Source organism: Oncorhynchus nerka, linkage group LG5, assembly GCF_034236695.1.
Source record: "Oncorhynchus nerka isolate Pitt River linkage group LG5, Oner_Uvic_2.0, whole genome shotgun sequence".
Taxonomy (NCBI): Eukaryota; Metazoa; Chordata; class Actinopteri; order Salmoniformes; family Salmonidae; genus Oncorhynchus; species Oncorhynchus nerka.
The window spans coordinates 1,337,311-1,357,681 of NC_088400.1; the positions used below are offsets into that span (position 1 = coordinate 1,337,311).

Below are 20,371 nucleotides of genomic sequence, written 5' to 3' on the forward strand. Positions count from 1 at the left end.
AAGTCTGTTATTAGCGAGTATACTTTAAACGTTTTTTTTTTTGGTGGGCTAAGCTTTGTTATTTATTTGTCAAGATTGATTCAACTTATAGGTCTATAATCGGCCGGGGAATCTCCAGATCTTCCTGGTTTTAATAGAAGTGAAATAATTATTTGACACATGGATCTAGGAAGCTCTGAATTGCGTGACGTGTTGTCATTTGTGTAAATGGGGGGGGGGGGGGGGGGGCTAATTTGTCCTTTGAAAAAAAAAATATAAATATATTCAATGGGAAAGCCGTCCAATCCTGGTGTTTTAATTTAATTAAATTTTTTTAAAGATAAATTCCACAATTTCGTGGTATCCAATTAGTAGTTACAACCTTGTCTTGTCGCTGCAACTCCCATATGGACTCGGGAGAGGTGAAGGTCGAGAGCCATGCGTCCTGAAGTTGTTGGCTCTCTCCGAAAGGAAAAGATCGTATTCCTGCTTCGGTTCAGAAATATTATTTTCTTTCTTGTAAATATGTTTTATGTGCTTTTTCTAAAATGGTGATTTTTTTTTTTTTTCCTTTAAAAAAATTTCAAACTCAGATTTCAAACTCAGAGTATGAGATGTGCGCCATTAAGGCATCCCAGATTATATTGTGGGTCTGCTTTTCTATGTCCTCTGTCTACATTTGTAATATTAAACGTAAAAAAACTAAAAAACATCATTAATGTATTTAACACATTTTGGGTCTTGAAGATGTGCTCTGCTCATTTTCCATATTCTGTCGTGTGTATTTTCTGTTACATAATCTGAAGACACCAGATTTGCCCCTGATGGGTTTTACACTCAAATCGTTATGTCTTTTTCACCAGGTACAACAGTAGAAAACGTTTACACTGCTGCTATTTGATGTTTATTTATGCGTAGTCACTTTACAAGTTACATTGACTCAGTACCGGTACCTCCTGTATATATCCTTTTAACCACAACAAGGTGACTGGGAATATGGTCGAATACAAACGGTGTAAATATTCTCTCCGTAAGGCAATCAAACAGGCAAAACGTCAGGACAGAGACATAGTGGAGTCGCAATTCATTGGCTCAGACACGAGACGTAAGTGGCAGAGTCTACAGGACATCACGGATTACAAAGGGAAAACCAGCCACGTCGCAGACAAGCTTTGAGGATAACACAGCGCCACCGACGCTCCCGGGAACTGTGGGCTCTCCTTCTCCGAAATGAGTGAGACATTTAAGAGTGTTAACCCTCGCAAGGCTGACGGCCCAGACGGCATCCCTAACCACGTCCTCAGAGCATGCGCAGACCAGCTGGCTGGTATGTTTACGGACATATTCAATCAATCCCTATCCCAGTCTGCTGTCCCCACATGCTTCAAGATGTCCACCATTGTTCCTGTTCCCAGAAAGCAAAGCTATCTGAACTAAATGATTATCACCCCATAGCACTCACTTCTGTCATCATGAAGTGCTTTGAGAGGCTAGTTAAGGATCATATCACCTCCACCTTACCTGACACCCTAGACCCACTTCAACTTGCATCCCTATAGATCAACAGACGATGCAATCGCCACCACACTGCACACTGCCCTGACCCATCTGGACAAGAGGAATACCTATGTGAGAATGCTATTCATTGACTACAGCTCAGCATTCAACACCATAGTACCCTCCAAGCTCATCATTGTGCTGGAGGCCCTGGGTCTCGACCCCGCCCTGTGCAACTGGGTCCTTGACTTCCTGACGGGCCGCCCCCAGGTGGTGAAGGTAGGAAACAACACCTTCGCTGATCCTGCGTGCTCAGCCCCCTCCTGTACTCCCTGTTCACCCATGACTGCGTGGCCACTCACACCTCCAACTCAATCATCAAGTTTACAGACGACACGGCAGTAGTAGGACTGATTACCAACGATGATGAGACAGCCTACAGAGAGGAGGTGAGGGCCCTGTTGGAGTGATGTCAGGAAAACAACCTCTCCCTCAACGTCAACAAAATGAAGGAGCTGATCGTGGACTCCATCGAGAGCATCCTGTCTGGTTTGGCAACTGCTCGGCCTCCGACCCCAAGGCTCTACAGAGGGTAGTGAGTACGGCCCAGTACATCACTGGGGCCAAGCGTCCTGCCTTCCGGGACCTCTATACCAGGCGGTGTCAGAGGAAGGCCCTAAAAATGGTCAAAGACTCCAGCCACCCTAGTCATAGTGTTAACGGAAAACGCTACCGGAGCGCCAAGTCGAGGTCCAAGAGGCTTCTAAACAGCTTCTACCCCCAAGCCATAAGACTCCTGAACAGCTTCTTACCCTCCAAGCCATAAGACTCCTAAACAGCTTCTACCCTCCAAGCCATAAGACTCCTGAACAGCTTCTACCCTCCAAGCCATAAGACTCCTAAACAGCTTCTACCCTCCAAGCCATAAGACTCCTAAACAGCTTCTTACCCTCCAAGCCATAAGACTCCTAAACAGCTTCTTACCCTCCAAGCCATAAGACTCCTAAACAGCTTCTACCCTCCAAGCCATAAGACTCCTGAACAGCTTCTTACCCTCCAAGCCATAAGACTCCTGAACAGCTGATCAAACGGCTCCCCAGACCCCTCTTTTACGCTGCTGCTACTCTCTGTTATTATCTATGTATAGTCACTTTAACTCTACCTATGTACATATTACCTCAATTACCTCGACTAACCGGTGCCCCCGCACATTGACTCTGTAACAGTACCCCCTGTATATAGCCTCCACATTGACTCTGTAACAGTACCCCCTGTATATAGCCTCCACATTGACTCTGTAACAGTACCCCCCCTGTAAATAGTCTCCACATTGACTCTGTAACAGTACCCCCTGTATATAGCCTCCACATTGACTCTGTAACAGTACCCCCCCTGTAAATAGTCTCCACATTGACTCTGTAACAGTACCCCTGTATATAGCCTCCACATTGACTCTGTAACAGTACCCCCTGTATATAGCCTCCACATTGACTCTGTAACAGTACCCCCTGTATATAGCCTCCACATTGACTCTGTAACAGTACCCCCTGTATATAGCCTCCACATTGACTCTGTAACAGTACCCCCCCTGTATATAGCCTCCACATTGACTCTGTAACAGTACCCCCTGTATATAGCCTCCACATTGACTCTGTAACAGTACCCCCCCTGTAAATAGCCTCCACATTGACTCTGTAACAGTACCCCCCCTGTAAATAGTCTCCACATTGACTCTGTAACAGTACCCCCTGTAAATAGTCTCCACATTGACTCTGTAACAGTACCCCCTGTAAATAGTCTCCACATTGACTCTGTAACAGTACCCCCTGTATATAGCCTCCACATTGACTCTGTAACAGTACCCCCTGTATATAGCCTCCACATTGACTCTGTAACAGTACCCCTGTATATAGCCTCCACATTGACTCTGTAACAGTACCCCTGTATATAGCCTCCACATTGACTCTGTAACAGTACCCCCTGTATATAGCCTCCACATTGACTCTGTAACAGTACCCCTGTATATAGCCTCCACATTGACTCTGTACCGTAACACCCTGTATATAGCCTCCACATTGACTCTGTACCGTAATACCCTGTATATAGCCTCCACATTGACTCTGTAACAGTACCCCCTGTATATAGCCTCCACATTGACTCTGTAACAGTAATATAGCCTCCACATTGACTCTGTAACAGTACCCCCCTGTATATAGCCTCCACATTGACTCTGTAACAGTACTTCTGTATATAGCCTCCACATTGACTCTGTAACAGTACCCCTGTATATAGCTCCACATTGACTCTGTAACAGTACCCCCTGTAAATAGTCTCCACATTGACTCTGTAACAGTACCCCCCTGTAAATAGTCTCCACATTGACTCTGTAACAGTACCCCCTGTATATAGCCTCCACATTGACTCTGTAACAGTACCCCCCTGTATATAGCCTCCACATTGACTCTGTAACAGTACCCCCCTGTATATAGCCTCCACATTGACTCTGTAACAGTACCCCCCTGTATATAGCCTCCACATTGACTCTGTAACAGTACCCCTGTATATAGCCTCCACATTGACTCTGTAACAGTACCCCCCTGTATATAGCCTCCACATTGACTCTGTAACAGTATTCTGTATATAGCCTCCACATTGACTCTGTAACAGTACCCCTGTATATAGCCTCCACATTGACTCTGTAACAGTACCCCCTGTATATAGCCTCCACATTGACTCTGTACCGGTACCCCTGTATATAGCCTCCACATTGACTCTGTAACAGTACCCCTGTATATAGCCTCCACATTGACTCTGTAACAGTACCCCTGTATATAGCCTCCACATTGACTCTGTAACAGTACCCCTGTATATAGTCTCCACATTGACTCTGTAACAGTACCCCTGTATATAGCCTCCACATTGACTCTGTAACAGTACCCCTGTATATAGCCTCCACATTGACTCTGTAACAGTACCCCCTGTATATAGCCTCCACATTGACTCTGTAACAGTACCCCTGTATATAGCCTCCACATTGACCCTGTACTGGTACCCCTGTAAATAGTCTCCACATTGACTCTGTAACAGTACCCCCCTGTATATAGTCTCCACATTGACTCTGTAACAGTATTCTGTAAATAGTCTCCACATTGACTCTGTAACAGTACCCCTGTATATAGTCTCCACATTGACTCTGTAACAGTACCCCTGTATATAGCCTCCACATAGACTCTGTACCAGTACCCCCTGTATATAGTCTCCACATTGACTCTGTAACAGTACCCCCCCTGTATATAGCCTCCACATTGACTCTGTAACAGTACCCCCCTGTATATAGCCTCCACATTGACTCTGTACCAGTACCCCTGTATATAGCCTCCACATTGACTCTGTAACAGTACCCCCTGTAAATAGTCTCCACATTGACTCTGTAACAGTACCCCCCTGTAAAATAGTCTCCACATTGACTCTGTAACAGTACCCCTGTATATAGCCTCCACATTGACTCTGTAACAGTACCCCCCTGTATATAGCCTCCACATTGACTCTGTAACAGTACCCCCCTGTATATATAGTCCACATTGACTCTGTAACAGTACCCCCCTGTATATAGCCTCCACATTGACTCTGTAACAGTACCCCTGTATATAGCCTCCACATTGACTCTGTAACAGTACCCCCCTGTATATAGCCTCCACATTGACTCTGTAACAGTACCCCTGTATATAGCCTCCACATTGACTCTGTAACAGTACCCCTGTATATAGCCTCCACATTGACTCTGTAACAGTACCCCCCTGTATATAGCCTCCACATTGACTCTGTACCGGTACCCCTGTATATAGCCTCCACATTGACTCTGTAACAGTACCCCTGTATATAGCCTCCACATTGACTCTGTAACAGTACCCCTGTATATAGCCTCCACATTGACTCTGTAACAGTACCCCCTGTATATAGTCTCCACATTGACTCTGTAACAGTACCCCTGTATATAGCCTCCACATTGACTCTGTAACAGTCCCCTGTATATAGCCTCCACATTGACTCTGTAACAGTACCCCCTGTATATAGCCTCCACATTGACTCTGTAACAGTACCCCTGTATATAGCCTCCACATTGACCCTGTACTGGTACCCCCTGTAAATAGTCTCCACATTGACTCTGTAACAGTACCCCCCTGTATATAGTCTCCACATTGACTCTGTAACAGTACCCCCTGTAAATAGTCTCCACATTGACTCTGTAACAGTACCCCCCTGTATATAGTCTCCACATTGACTCTGTAACAGTACCCCTGTATATAGCCTCCACATTGACTCTGTACCAGTACCCCCTGTATATAGTCTCCACATTGACTCTGTAACAGTACCCCCTGTATATAGCCTCCACATTGACTCTGTAACAGTACCCCCTGTATATAGCCTCCACATTGACTCTGTACCAGTACCCCCTGTATATAGTCTCCACATTGACTCTGTAACAGTACCCCTGTATATAGTCTCCACATTGACTCTGTAACAGTACCCCCCCTGTATATAGCCTCCACATTGACTCTGTAACAGTACCCCCCCTGTATATAGCCTCCACATTGACTCTGTAACAGTACCCCCTGTATATAGCCTCCACATTGACTCTGTAACAGTACCCCCTGTATATAGCCTCCACATTGACTCTGTAACAGTACCCCTGTATATAGCCTCCACATTGACTCTGTACCAGTACCCCTGTATATAGCCTCCACATTGACTCTGTACCGGTACCCCTGTATATAGCCTCCACATTGACTCTGTACTGGTACCCCCTGTATATAGCCTCCACATTGACTCTGTGTACCCCTGTATATAGCCTCCACATTGACTCTGTAACAGTACCCCCTGTATATAGCCTCCACATTGACTCTGTAACAGTACCCCTGTATATAGCCTCCACATTGACTCTGTAACAGTACCCCTGTATATAGCCTCCACATTGACTCTGTAACAGTACCCCTGTATATAGCCTCCACATTGACTCTGTAACAGTACCCCTGTATATAGCCTCCACATTGACTCTGTAACAGTACCCCTGTATATAGCCTCCACATTGACTCTGTAACAGTACCCCCTGTATATAGCCTCCACATTGACTCTGTAACAGTACCCCTGTATATAGCCTCCACATTGACTCTGTAACAGTACCCCTGTATATAGCCTCCACATTGACTCTGTAACAGTACCCCTGTATATAGCCTCCCATTGACTCTGTAACAGTACCCCCTGTATATAGCCTCCACATTGACTCTGTACCAGTACCCCTGTATATAGCCTCCACATTGACTCTGTACCAGTACCCCTGTATATAGCCTCCACATTGACTCTGTAACAGTACCCCTGTATATAGCCTCCACATTGACTCTGTACCAGTACCCCTGTATATAGCCTCCACATTGACTCTGTACCAGTACCCCCTGTATATAGCCTCCACATTGACTCTGTAACAGTACCCCCCTGTATATAGTCTCCACATTAACTCTGTAACAGTACCCCCCCTGTAAATAGTCTCGCTATTGTTATTTTACTGCTGCTCCTTAATTGCTTGTTACTTTTATTTTAATTTTTCTTTTTACTTAACGCTTTCTTTTTTCTTAACTTATTAAAGCTGTTAAGGGCTTGTAAGTAAGCATTTCACTGTGAGGTTGTATTTGGCAAATAAAATGTGATTTGTACTGTATTCTAGTCAAGTCCATTCTATTCAACAATTGTTGTGTGTGTATATATACTATTCTATCCATGTATTATACAGATATACTACGTATTATATATATATATACTGCATATTCTATATACTACTTATTACAATACACATTCTATATACTGTCCATAGTGTCTATACTACACATTCTATATACTGTCCATAGTGTCTATACTACACATTCTATATACTGTCCATAGTGTCTATACTACACATTCTATATACTGTCCATACGGTCCATAGTCTATACTACACATTCTATATACTGTCCATAGTGTCTATACTACACATTCTATATACTGTCCATAGTGTCTATACTACACATTCTATATACGGTCCATAGTGTCTATACTACACATTCTATATACTGTCCATAGTGTCTATACTACACATTCTATATACGGTCCATAGTGTCTATACTACACATTCTATATACTGTCCATAGTGTCTATACTACACATTCTATATACTGTCCATAGTGTCTATACTACACATTCTATATGGTCCATAGTGTCTATACTACACATTCTATATACTGTCCATAGTGTCTATACTACACATTCTATATACTGTCCATAGTGTCTATACTACACATTCTATATACTGTCCATAGTGTCTATACTACACATTCTATATACTGTCCATAGTGTCTATACTACACATTCTATATACTGTCCATAGTGTCTATACTACACATTCTATATACTGTCCATAGTGTCTATACTACACATTCTATATACTGTCCATAGTGTCTATACTACACATTCTATATACTGTCCATAGTGTCTATACTACACATTCTATATACTGTCCATAGTGTCTATACTACACATTCTATATACTGTCCATAGTGTCTATACTACACATTCTATATACTGTCCATAGTGTCTATACTACACATTCTATATACTGTCCATAGTGTCTATACTACACATTCTATATACTGTCCATAGTGTCTATACTACACATTCTATATACTGTCCATAGTGTCTATACTACACATTCTATATACTGTCCATAGTGTCTATACTATACTACACATTCTATATACGGTCCATAGTGTCTATACTACACATTCTATATACTGTCCATAGTGTCTATACACATTCTATATACGGTCCATAGTGTCTATACTACACATTCTATATACTGTCCATAGTGTCTATACTACACATTCTATATACTGTCCATAGTGTCTATACTACACATTCCATATACGTCCATAGTGTCTATACTACACATTCTATATACTGTCCATAGTGTCTATACTAACATTCTATATACTGTCCATAGTGTCTATACTACACATTCTATATACTGTCCATAGTGTCTATACTACACATTCTATATACTGTCCATAGTGTCTATGAACACCATTCTATATACTGTCCATAGTGTCTATACACACACTACTGGTATACTGTCCATAGTGTCTATACACACATTCTATATACTGTCCATAGTGTCTATACTACACATTCTATATACTGTCCATAGTGTCTATACCACACATTCTATATACGGTCCATAGTGTCTATACTACACATTCTATATACTGTCCATAGTGTCTATACTACACACATTCTATATACTGTCCATAGTGTCTATACTACACATTCTATATACTGTCCATAGTGTCTATACTACACATTCTATATACTGTCCATAGTGTCTATACTACACATTCTATATACTGTCCATAGTGTCTATACTACACATTCTATATACTGTCCATAGTGTCTATACTACACATTCTATATACTGTCCATAGTGTCTATACTACACATTCTATATACTGTCCATAGTGTCTATACTACACATTCTATATACTGTCCATAGTGTCTATACTACACATTCTATATACTGTCCATAGTGTCTATACTACACATTCTATATACTGTCCATAGTGTCTATACTACACATTCTATATACTGTCCATAGTGTCTATACTACACATTCTATATACTGTCCATAGTGTCTATATACATTCTATATACTGTCACACACTATATCTATATACTGTCCATAGTGTCTATACTACACATTCTATATACTGTCCATAGTGTCTATACTAAACATTCTATATACTGTCCATAGTGTCTATACTAAACATTCTATATACTGTCCATAGTGTGTCTATACTACACATTCTATATACTGTCCATAGTGTCTGGTCCATACACATTCTATATACTGTCCATAGTGTCTATACTACACATTCTATATACTGTCCATAGTGTCTATACTACACATTCTATATACTGTCCATAGTGTCTATACTACACATTCTATATACTGTCCATAGTGTCTATACTACACATTCTATATACTGTCCATCGTGTCTATACTACACATTCTATATACTGTCCATAGTGTCTATACTACACATTCTATATACTGTCCATAGTATCTATACTACACATTCTATATACTGTCCATAGTGTCTATACATCCCATCATATATACATACATACTCAGACACTGCTCGTCCTAATATGCATTTCTTAATTATTTTCCTTACTTTTAGATGTGTGAGAATTGTTAGATGTTGCTGCACTGTTGGAGCTAGGAACACCATCACTACTGTTGGAGCTATGAACACCAGCATTACTGTTGGAGCTAGGAACACCATCACTACTGTTGGAGCTATGAACACCAGCATTACTGTTGGAGCTAGGAACACCATCACTACTGTTGGAGCTATGAACACCAGCATTACTGTTGGAGCTAGGAACACCATCACTACTGTTGGAGCTATGAACACCAGCACTACTGTTGGAGCTAGGAACACCATCACTACTGTTGGAGCTATGAACACCAGCATTACTGTTGGAGCTAGGAACACCATCACTACTGTTGGAGCTATGAACACCAGCATTACTGTTGGAGCTAGGAACACCAGCACTACACTGTTGGAGCTAGGAACACCATCACTACTGTTGGAGCTATGAACACCAGCATTACTGTTGGAGCTAGGAACACCAGCATTATACTGTTGGAGCTAGGAACACCAGCACTACACTGTTGGAGCTAGGAACACCAGCACTACACTGTTGGAGCTAGGAACACCAGCATTACTCTGTTGGAGCTAGGAACACCAGCACTACACTGTTGGAGCTAGGAACACCATCATTACTGTTGGAGCTAGAAACACCAGCATTACTGTTGGAGCTAGGAACACCAGCACTACACTGTTGGAGCTAGGAACACCATCATTACTGTTGGAGCTAGGAACACCAGCACTACACTGTTGGAGCTAGGAACACCAGCACTACACTGTTGGAGCTATGAACACCAGCATTACTCTGTTGGAGCTATGAACACCAGCATTACTGTTGGAGCTAGGAACACCATCACTACTGTTGGAGCTATGAACACCAGCATTACTGTTGGAGCTAGGAACACCATCACTACTGTTGGAGCTATGAATACCAGCATTACTGTTGGAGCTAGGAACACCAGCATTATACTGTTGGAGCTAGGAACACCAGCACTACACTGTTGGAGCTAGGAACACCAGCACTACACTGTTGGAGCTAGGAACACCAGCATTACTCTGTTGGAGCTAGGAACACCAGCACTACACTGTTGGAGCTATGAACACCAGCACTACACTGTTGGAGCTAGGAACACCAGCATTACTCTGTTGGAGCTAGGAACACCATCATTACACTGTTGGAGCTAGGAACACCATCATTACACTGTTGGAGCTAGGAACACCAGCACTACACTGTTGGAGCTAGGAACACCAGCATTACTCTGTTGGAGCTAGGAACACCAGCATTACTCTGTTGGAGCTAGGAACACCAGCATTATACTGTTGGAGCTAGGAACACCAGCATTACTGTTGGAGCTAGGAACACCAGCACTACACTGTTGGAGCTAGGAACACCAGCATTACTCTGTTGGAGCTAGGAACACCAGCATTTTGCTACACCTGCAATCTCAGGCTAAACTTGACCAATAAACTGTGATTTTCTTTTTCCTGTCCTGTTTCCCTGCATTGTTTTATTTCCTGTTTCCCTGCATTGAGATGTTTTTAGTGTTGGTCTGTGTGGTCTGTTTGAGGGCTGCATTCCCATGGGACCTTGCAGGTGCCTTGGTGGAAGAGTGGTGTAACATCTCACAGCAAGAACTGGCAAATCTGTTGCAGTCCGTGAGGAGGAGATGCACTGCAGTACTTAATGCAGCTGGTGGCCACACCAGATACTGACTGTTACTTTTGATTTTGACCCCCCCCCTCTTTGTTCAGGGACACATTATTCAATTTTTCTTAGTCACAAATGCCTGTGGAACCTGCTCAGTTTATGTCTCAGTTGTTGGATCTTGTTATGGTCATACAAATATTTACACACGTTAGGTTTGCTGAAAATAAACGCAGTTGACAGTGAAAGGGTGTTTTTTTTTTTTGTTGCTGAGTTTGTCTAGAGTGAATATGTAATTAGATAAATGTCTTGTCCAGGGTTTCTGTTAGGCGTTAATAGCCGGCTTTTGGACAATATTGTTTTTGGGGGGGGAAAGGCAATAAATAAAATTATCTTGGAGAAGAAAGAAAAAAATCCCCTCTCATTGTAATGGGTATATTAGGTGTGTATATATATATATATGGGTATATTAGGTGTGTATATATATATATATATGGGTATATTAGGTGTATATACAGTGCCTTGCGAAAGTATTCGGCCCCCTTGAACTTTGCGACCTTTTGCCACATTTCAGGCTTCAAACATAAAGATATAAAACTGTATTTTTTTGTGAAGAATCAACAACAAGTGGGACACAATCATGAAGTGGAACGACATTTATTGGATATTTCAAACTTTTTTAACAAATCAAAAACTGAAAAATTGGGCGTGCCTGGGAGGGCTTAGGCCCACCCATGGAACTGGAACCAATGGGCCTGGGAGGGCTTAGGCCCACCCATGGAACTGGAACCAATGGGCCTGGGAGGGCTTAGGCCCACCCATGGAACTGGAACCAATGGGCCTGGGAGAGCACAGACAGAAATACTCCTCTGTTTCATCAGCTGTCCGGGTGTCTGGTCTCAGACGATACCGCAGGTGAAGAAGCCGGATGTCGTGTTCCTGGGCTTGCTACCCATGGTCTGCGGTTGTGAGCCCTGTTGGGTCTCCTGACAAATTCTCTAAAACGATGTTAGAGGCAGTTTATGGATATTAACATTGAATTCTCTGACAACAGCTCTGGTGGACATTCCTGCAGTCAACGTGCCAATTGTACACTCCCTTTAAACTTGAGACATCTGTGGCATTGTGTTGTGTGACAAAACTGCACATTTTAGAGTGGCCTTTTATTGTCCCCAGCACAAGGTGCACCTGTGTAATGATCATGCTGTTTAATCAGCTTCTTGATATGCCACACCTGTAAGGTGGACGGATTATCTTGGCAACAGAGAAATGCTCACTAACAGGGATGTCAACAAATTTGTGCACAACATTTGCTTTTTGTGCGCCTGGAAAATTTCTGGGATCTTTTATTTCAGCTCATGGGACCAACAATTTACATGTTGCATTTATATTTTAGTATATTATTATTTTTTCTCTACTCTGTTATTGATTTGTTAATTGTTTACTCCATGTGTAACTCTGTGTTGTTGTCTGTTCACACTGCTATGCTTTATCTTGGCCAGGTCGCAGTTGCAAATGAGAACTTGTTCTCAACTAGCCTACCTGGTTAAATAAAGGTGTTCTCAACTAGCCTACCTGGTTAAATAAAGGTGTTCTCAACTAGCCTACCTGGTTAAATAAAGGTGTTCTCAACTAGCCTACCTGGTTAAATAAAGGTGTTCTCAACTAGCCTACCTGGTTAAATAAAGGTGTTCTCAACTAGCCTACCTGGTTAAATAAAGGTGTTCTCAACTAGCCTACCTGGTTAAATAAAGGTGTTCTCAACTAGCCTACCTGGTTAAATAAAGGTGTTCTCAACTAGCCTACCTGGTTAAATAAAGGTGTTCTCAACTAGCCTACCTGGTTAAATAAAGGTGTTCTCAACTAGCCTACCTGGTTAAATAAAGGTGTTCTCAACTAGCCTACCTGGTTAAATAAAGGTGTTCTCAACTAGCCTACCTGGTTAAATAAAGGTGTTCTCAACTAGCCTACCTGGTTAAATAAAGGTGTTCTCAACTAGCCTACCTGGTTAAATAAAGGTGTTCTCAACTGGCCTACCTGGTTAAATAAAGGTGTTCTCAACTAGCCTACCTGGTTAAATAAAGGTGTTCTCAACTAGCCTACCTGGTTAAATAAAGGTGTTCTCAACTGGCCTACCTGGTTAAATAAAGGTGTTCTCAACTGGCCTACCTGGTTAAATAAAGGTGTTCTCAACTAGCCTACCTGGTTAAATAAAGGTGTTCTCAACTAGCCTACCTGGTTAAATAAAGGTGTTCTCAACTGGCCTACCTGGTTAAATAAAGGTGTTCTCAACTAGCCTACCTGGTTAAATAAAGGTGTTCTCAACTAGCCTACCTGGTTAAATAAAGGTGTTCTCAACTAGCCTACCTGGTTAAATAAAGGTGTTCTCAACTAGCCTACCTGGTTAAATAAAGGTGTTCTCAACTAGCCTACCTGGTTAAATAAAGGTGTTCTCAACTAGCCTACCTGGTTAAATAAAGGTGTGCTCAACTAGCCTACCTGGTTAAATAAAGGTGAAATAAATAAAAATAAAAATAATAATTATTACATGTGTTTATATTTTCGTTCAGTATATTATTATGTTGTGTATATTATTTAGACAGCCAAGCCACTGCTGACAAATGGAACATTAGCCCCTCTGTTGGTCCCAACCTGTCTGACCTGACCTGACCTGTCTGTCTTCATTCTCTATTACACAGTACTGTCTGACCTGACCTGTCTGTCTTCATTCTCTATTACACAGTACTGTCTGACCTGACCTGTCTGTCTTCATTCTCTATTACACAGTACTGACCTGACCTCACCTGACCTGACCTGACCTGACCTGTCTGTCTTCATTCTCTATTACACAGTACTGACCTGACCTTACCTGACCTGACCTGACCTGTCTGTCTTCATTCTCTATTACACAGTACTGTCTGACCTCACCTTACCTGACCTTACCTTACCTGACCTGACCTGTCTGTCTTCATTCTCTATTACACAGTACTGTCTGACCTCACCTTACCTGACCTTACCTTACCTGACCTGTCTGTCTTCATTCTCTATTACACAGTACTGTCTGACCTCACCTGACCTGACCTCACCTTACCTGACCTCGCCTTACCTGACCTCGCCTTACCTGATCTCACCTGACCTGACCTCGCCTTACCTGAACTCACCTGACCTCACCTTACCTGACCCCACCTGACCTTACCTAACCTTACCTTTCCTGACCTCACTTGACCTTACCTGACCTCACTTGACCTTACCTGATCTCACCTGACCTTACCTGATCTCACCTGACCTCACCTTACCTGACCTCACTTGACCTTACCTGACCTTTCCTTGCCCGATCTTACCTTACCTCCCTCTCTCTCTGTTCCAGTATTCTACTACACGATACGGTCTGACCTCACCTGATCTCACCTGACCCTCACCTTACCTCCCTCTCTCTCTGTTCCAGTATTCTACTACACGATACTGTCTGACCTCACCTGATCTTACCTGACCTCACCTGACCTTACCTGACCTCACCTGACCTCCCTCTCTCTCCGTTCCAGTATTTCAACAATGAGAAGTATGAAGCAGAGAAGTATGATGGTTATCTGAAGAGCTACGAGTCCTCCTCCCTGAAGACCACCTATACCCTGGCCATGCTCAACTTTGGACAGAGTGTCATCTTTAGTGTGGGCCTCACTGGTATCATGGTACTAGCTAGCAAGGGGATCATGGCAGGTCAGTCTACCCCTACACCCTAACTAACCCCTACACGCTAACCCCTACACCCTAACTAACACGAATCCCTACACCCTAACTAACCCGAACCCCTACACCCTAACTAGCCCCTACACCCTAGCCCCTGCACCCTAACCCCTACACCCTAACTAACACGAACCCCTACACCCTAACTAGCCCCTACACCCTAACTAGCCCCTACACCCTAACTAACACGAATCCCTACACCCTAACTAACCCCTACACCCTAATTAACCCTAACCCCTACACCCTAACTAACCCTAACCCCTACACCCTAACTAACCCCTACACCCTAACTAACACTAACCCCTACACCCTAACTAGCCCCTACACCCTAACTAGCCCCTACACCCTAACCCCTACACCCTAACTAACCCCTACACCCTAACTAACACTAACCCCTACACCCTAACTAACCCAAACTAACCCTAATCCCTACACCCTAACTAACCCCTATACCCTAACTAACCCACTAACCCTAAACCTAACCCCTACACCCAAACTAACCCTAACCCCTACACCCTAACTAACCCTAACCCCTACACCCTAACTAACCCTAACCCCTACACCCTAACTAACCCTAACCCCTACACCCTAACCAACCCTAACCCCTACACCCTAACTAAACCTAACCCCTACAACCTAACTAACCCCTACACCCTAACTAACCCCTACACCCTAACTAAACCTAACCCCTACAACCTAACTAACCCCTACATCCTAACCCCTACACCCAAACTAACCCTAACCCCTACACCCTAACTAAACCTAACCCCTACACCCTAACTAAACCTAACCCCTACACCCTAACTAACCCTAACCCCTACACCCTAACTAAACCTAACCCCTACAACCTAACTAACCCCTACACCCTAACTAACCCCTACACCCTAACTAACCCCTACATCCTAACCCCTACACCCTAACTAAACCTAACCCCTACACCCTAACTAAACCCCCTACACCCTAACTAACCCCTACATCCTAACCCCTACACCCTAACCCCTACACCCTAACTAACCCCTACACCCTAACTAACACTAACCCCTACACCCTAACTAACCCAAACTAACCCTAATCCCTACACCCTAACTAACACGAACCCCTACACCCTAACTAGCCCCTACACCCTAACTAACCCTAATCCCTACACCCTAACTAACCTTAACCCCTACACCCTAACTAACCCTAACCCCTACACCCTAACTAACCTTAACCCCTACACCCTAACTAACCCTAACCCCTACACCCTAACTAACCCTAACCCCTACACCCTAACTAACCTTAACCCCTACACCCTAACTAACCCCTACACCGTAACTAACCCTAACTCCTACACCCTAACCCCTACACCCTAACTAACCCCTACACCCTAACTAACCCTAACCCCTACACCCTAACTAACCTTAACCCCTACACCCTAACTAACCCCTACACCGTAACTAACCCTAACTCCTACACCCTAAACCCTAACCCCCTACACCCTATCTAACCTCTACACCCTAACCAACCCCTACACCGTAACTAACCCTAACTCCTACACCCTAAACCCTAACCCCCTACACCCTATCTAACCCCTACACCCTAACTAACCTTAACCCCTACACCCTAACCCTTACACCCCTAACTCCTACAACCTAACCCCTACACCTTAAATAAACCCTATCCCCTACACCCTAACCCCTACACCCTATCTAACCCTAACCCTTCACCCTAACTAACCCCTACACCCTAACCCCTACACGCTAACCCCTACACATTAACTACCCCTACACCCTAACTACCCCTACACCCTAACTAACCTTAACCCCTACACCCTAACCCTTCACCCCGGGGCGGCAGGGTAGCCTAGTGGTTAGAGCGTTGGACTAGTAACCGAACGTTTGCAAGTTCAAACCCCTGAGCTGACAAGGTACAAATATGTCATTCTGCCCCTGAACAGGCAGTTAACCCACTGTTCCTAGGCCGTCATTGAAAATAAGAATTTGTTCTTAACTGACTTGCCTTGTTAAATAAAGGTCAAAAAATCAAAAATAAATAATGAAAAAAATAACCCTTTTAAGGGCATCATGACAGGTGAGGAGAGGGTCCAGGAATAGAATGTTGAGAACCCTTTCCAAATCAATTGACATTACAAAATCAACATTCCATTCCTGCAGATTCCTCCTTTAATCAGTTGTGGATGACAGTGTGTTGTTGACAGGCTCTATGACAGTAGGAGACCTGGTGATGGTGAATGGTCTGCTGTTCCAGCTCTCTCTGCCTCTTAACTTCCTGTTGTTGTTGACAGGCTCTATGACAGTAGGAGACCTGGTGATGGTGAATGGTCTGCTGTTCCAGCTCTCTCTGCCTCTTAACTTCCTGTTGTTGTTGACAGGCTCTATGACAGTAGGAGACCTGGTGATGGTGAATGGTCTGCTGTTCCAGCTCTCTCTGCCTCTTAACTTCCTGTTGTTGTTGACAGGCTCTATGACAGTAGGAGACCTGGTGATGGTGAATGGTCTGCTGTTCCAGTTCTCTCTGTCTCTTAACTTCCTGTTGTTGTTGACAGGCTCTATGACAGTAGGAGACCTGGTGATGGTGAATGGTCTGCTGTTCCAGCTCTCTCTGCCTCTTAACTTCCTGTTGTTGTTGACAGGCTCTATGACAGTAGGAGACCTGGTGATGGTGAATGGTCTGCTGTTCCAGCTCTCTCTGCCTCTTAACTTCCTGTTGTTGTTGACAGGCTCTATGACAGTAGGAGACCTGGTGATGGTGAATGGTCTGCTGTTCCAGCTCTCTCTGCCTCTTAACTTCCTGTTGTTGTTGACAGGCTCTATGACAGTAGGAGACCTGGTGATGGTGAATGGTCTGCTGTTCCAGCTCTCTGTCTCTTAACTTCCTGTTGTTGTTGACAGGCTCTATGACAGTAGGAGACCTGGTGATGGTGAATGGTCTGCTGTTCCAGCTCTCTCTGCCTCTTAACTTCCTGTTGTTGTTGACAGGCTCTATGACAGTAGGAGACCTGGTGATGGTGAATGGTCTGCTGTTCCAGCTCTCTGTCTCTTAACTTCCTGTTGTTGTTGACAGGCTCTATGACAGTAGGAGACCTGGTGATGGTGAATGGTCTGCTGTTCCAGCTCTCTCTGCCTCTTAACTTCCTGTTGTTGTTGACAGGCTCTATGACAGTAGGAGACCTGGTGATGGTGAATGGTCTGCTGTTCCAGCTCTCTCTGCCTCTTAACTTCCTGTTGTTGTTGACAGGCTCTATGACAGTAGGAGACCTGGTGATGGTGAATGGTCTGCTGTTCCAGCTCTCTCTCTCTTAACTTCCTGTTGTTGTTGACAGGCTCTATGACAGTAGGAGACCTGGTGATGGTGAATGGTCTGCTGTTCCAGCTCTCTCTGTCTCTTAACTTCCTGTTGTTGTTGACAGGCTCTATGACAGTAGGAGACCTGGTGATGGTGAATGGTCTGCTGTTCCAGCTCTCTCTGCCTCTTAACTTCCTGTTGTTGTTGACAGGCTCTAATGACAGTAGGAGACCTGGTGATGGTGAATGGTCTGCTGTTCCAGCTCTCTCTGCCTCTTAACTTCCTGTTGTTGTTGACAGGCTCTATGACAGTAGGAGACCTGGTGATGGTGAATGGTCTGCTGTTCCAGCTCTCTCTGCCTCTTAACTTCCTGTTGTTGTTGACAGGCTCTATGACAGTAGGAGACCTGGTGATGGTGAATGGTCTGCTGTTCCAGCTCTCTCTGCCTCTTAACTTCCTGTTGTTGTTGACAGGCTCTATGACAGTAGGAGACCTGGTGATGGTGAATGGTCTGCTGTTCCAGCTCTCTCTGCCTCTTAACTTCCTGTTGTTGTTGACAGGCTCTATGACAGTAGGAGACCTGGTGATGGTGAATGGTCTGCTGTTCCAGCTCTCTCTGCCTCTTAACTTCCTGTTGTTGTTGACAGGCTCTATGACAGTAGGAGACCTGGTGATGGTGAATGGTCTGCTGTTCCAGCTCTCTCTGCCTCTTAACTTCCTGTTGTTGTTGACAGGCTCTATGACAGTAGGAGACCTGGTGATGGTGAATGGTCTGCTGTTCCAGCTCTCTCTGCCTCTTAACTTCCTGTTGTTGTTGACAGGCTCTATGACAGTAGGAGACCTGGTGATGGTGAATGGTCTGCTGTTCCAGCTCTCTCTGCCTCTTAACTTCCTGTTGTTGTTGACAGGCTCTATGACAGTAGGAGACCTGGTGATGGTGAATGGTCTGCTGTTCCAGCTCTCTCTGCCTCTTAACTTCCTGTTGTTGTTGACAGGCTCTATGACAGTAGGAGACCTGGTGATGGTGAATGGTCTGCTGTTCCAGCTCTCTCTGCCTCTTAACTTCCTGTTGTTGTTGACAGGCTCTATGACAGTAGGAGACCTGGTGATGGTGAATGGTCTGCTGTTCCAGCTCTCTCTGCCTCTTAACTTCCTGTTGTTGTTGACAGGCTCTATGACAGTAGGAGACCTGGTGATGGTGAATGGTCTGCTGTTCCAGCTCTCTCTGCCTCTTAACTTCCTGTTGTTGTTGACAGGCTCTATGACAGTAGGAGACCTGGTGATGGTGAATGGTCTGCTGTTCCAGCTCTCTCTGCCTCTTAACTTCCTGTTGTTGTTGACAGGCTCTATGACAGTAGGAGACCTGGTGATGGTGAATGGTCTGCTGTTCCAGCTCTCTGCCTCTTAACTTCCTGTTGTTGTTGACAGGCTCTATGACAGTAGGAGACCTGGTGATGGTGAATGGTCTGCTGTTCCAGCTCTCTCTGCCTCTTAACTTCCTGTTGTTGTTGACAGGCTCTATGACAGTAGGAGACCTGGTGATGGTGAATGGTCTGCTGTTCCAGCTCTCTCTGCCTCTTAACTTCCTGTTGTTGTTGACAGGCTCTATGACAGTAGGAGACCTGGTGATGGTGAATGGTCTGCTGTTCCAGCTCTCTCTGCCTCTTAACTTCCTGTTGTTGTTGACAGGCTCTATGACAGTAGGAGACCTGGTGATGGTGAATGGTCTGCTGTTCCAGCTCTCTCTGCCTCTTAACTTCCTGTTGTTGTTGACAGGCTCTATGACAGTAGGAGACCTGGTGATGGTGAATGGTCTGCTGTTCCAGCTCTCTCTGCCTCTTAACTTCCTGTTGTTGTTGACAGGCTCTATGACAGTAGGAGACCTGGTGATGGTGAATGGTCTGCTGTTCCAGCTCTCTCTGCCTCTTAACTTCCTGTTGTTGTTGACAGGCTCTATGACAGTAGGAGACCTGGTGATGGTGAATGG

General features: G+C 44.2%; 1 protein-coding gene across 1 annotated transcript in view; it reads left to right on the forward strand.

The window, feature by feature from the left end:
• LOC115123880 (iron-sulfur clusters transporter ABCB7, mitochondrial-like) overlaps nucleotides 1-20,371 on the forward strand; it is a 96,232-nt gene that overhangs the window by 45,520 nt on the left and 30,341 nt on the right. Inside the window, exon 5 of the mRNA XM_065019009.1 lies at nucleotides 14,898-15,072. Within this exon, the coding sequence (XP_064875081.1) occupies nucleotides 14,898-15,072 (175 nt within the window). The remainder of the gene's footprint in view (nucleotides 1-14,897; nucleotides 15,073-20,371) is intronic.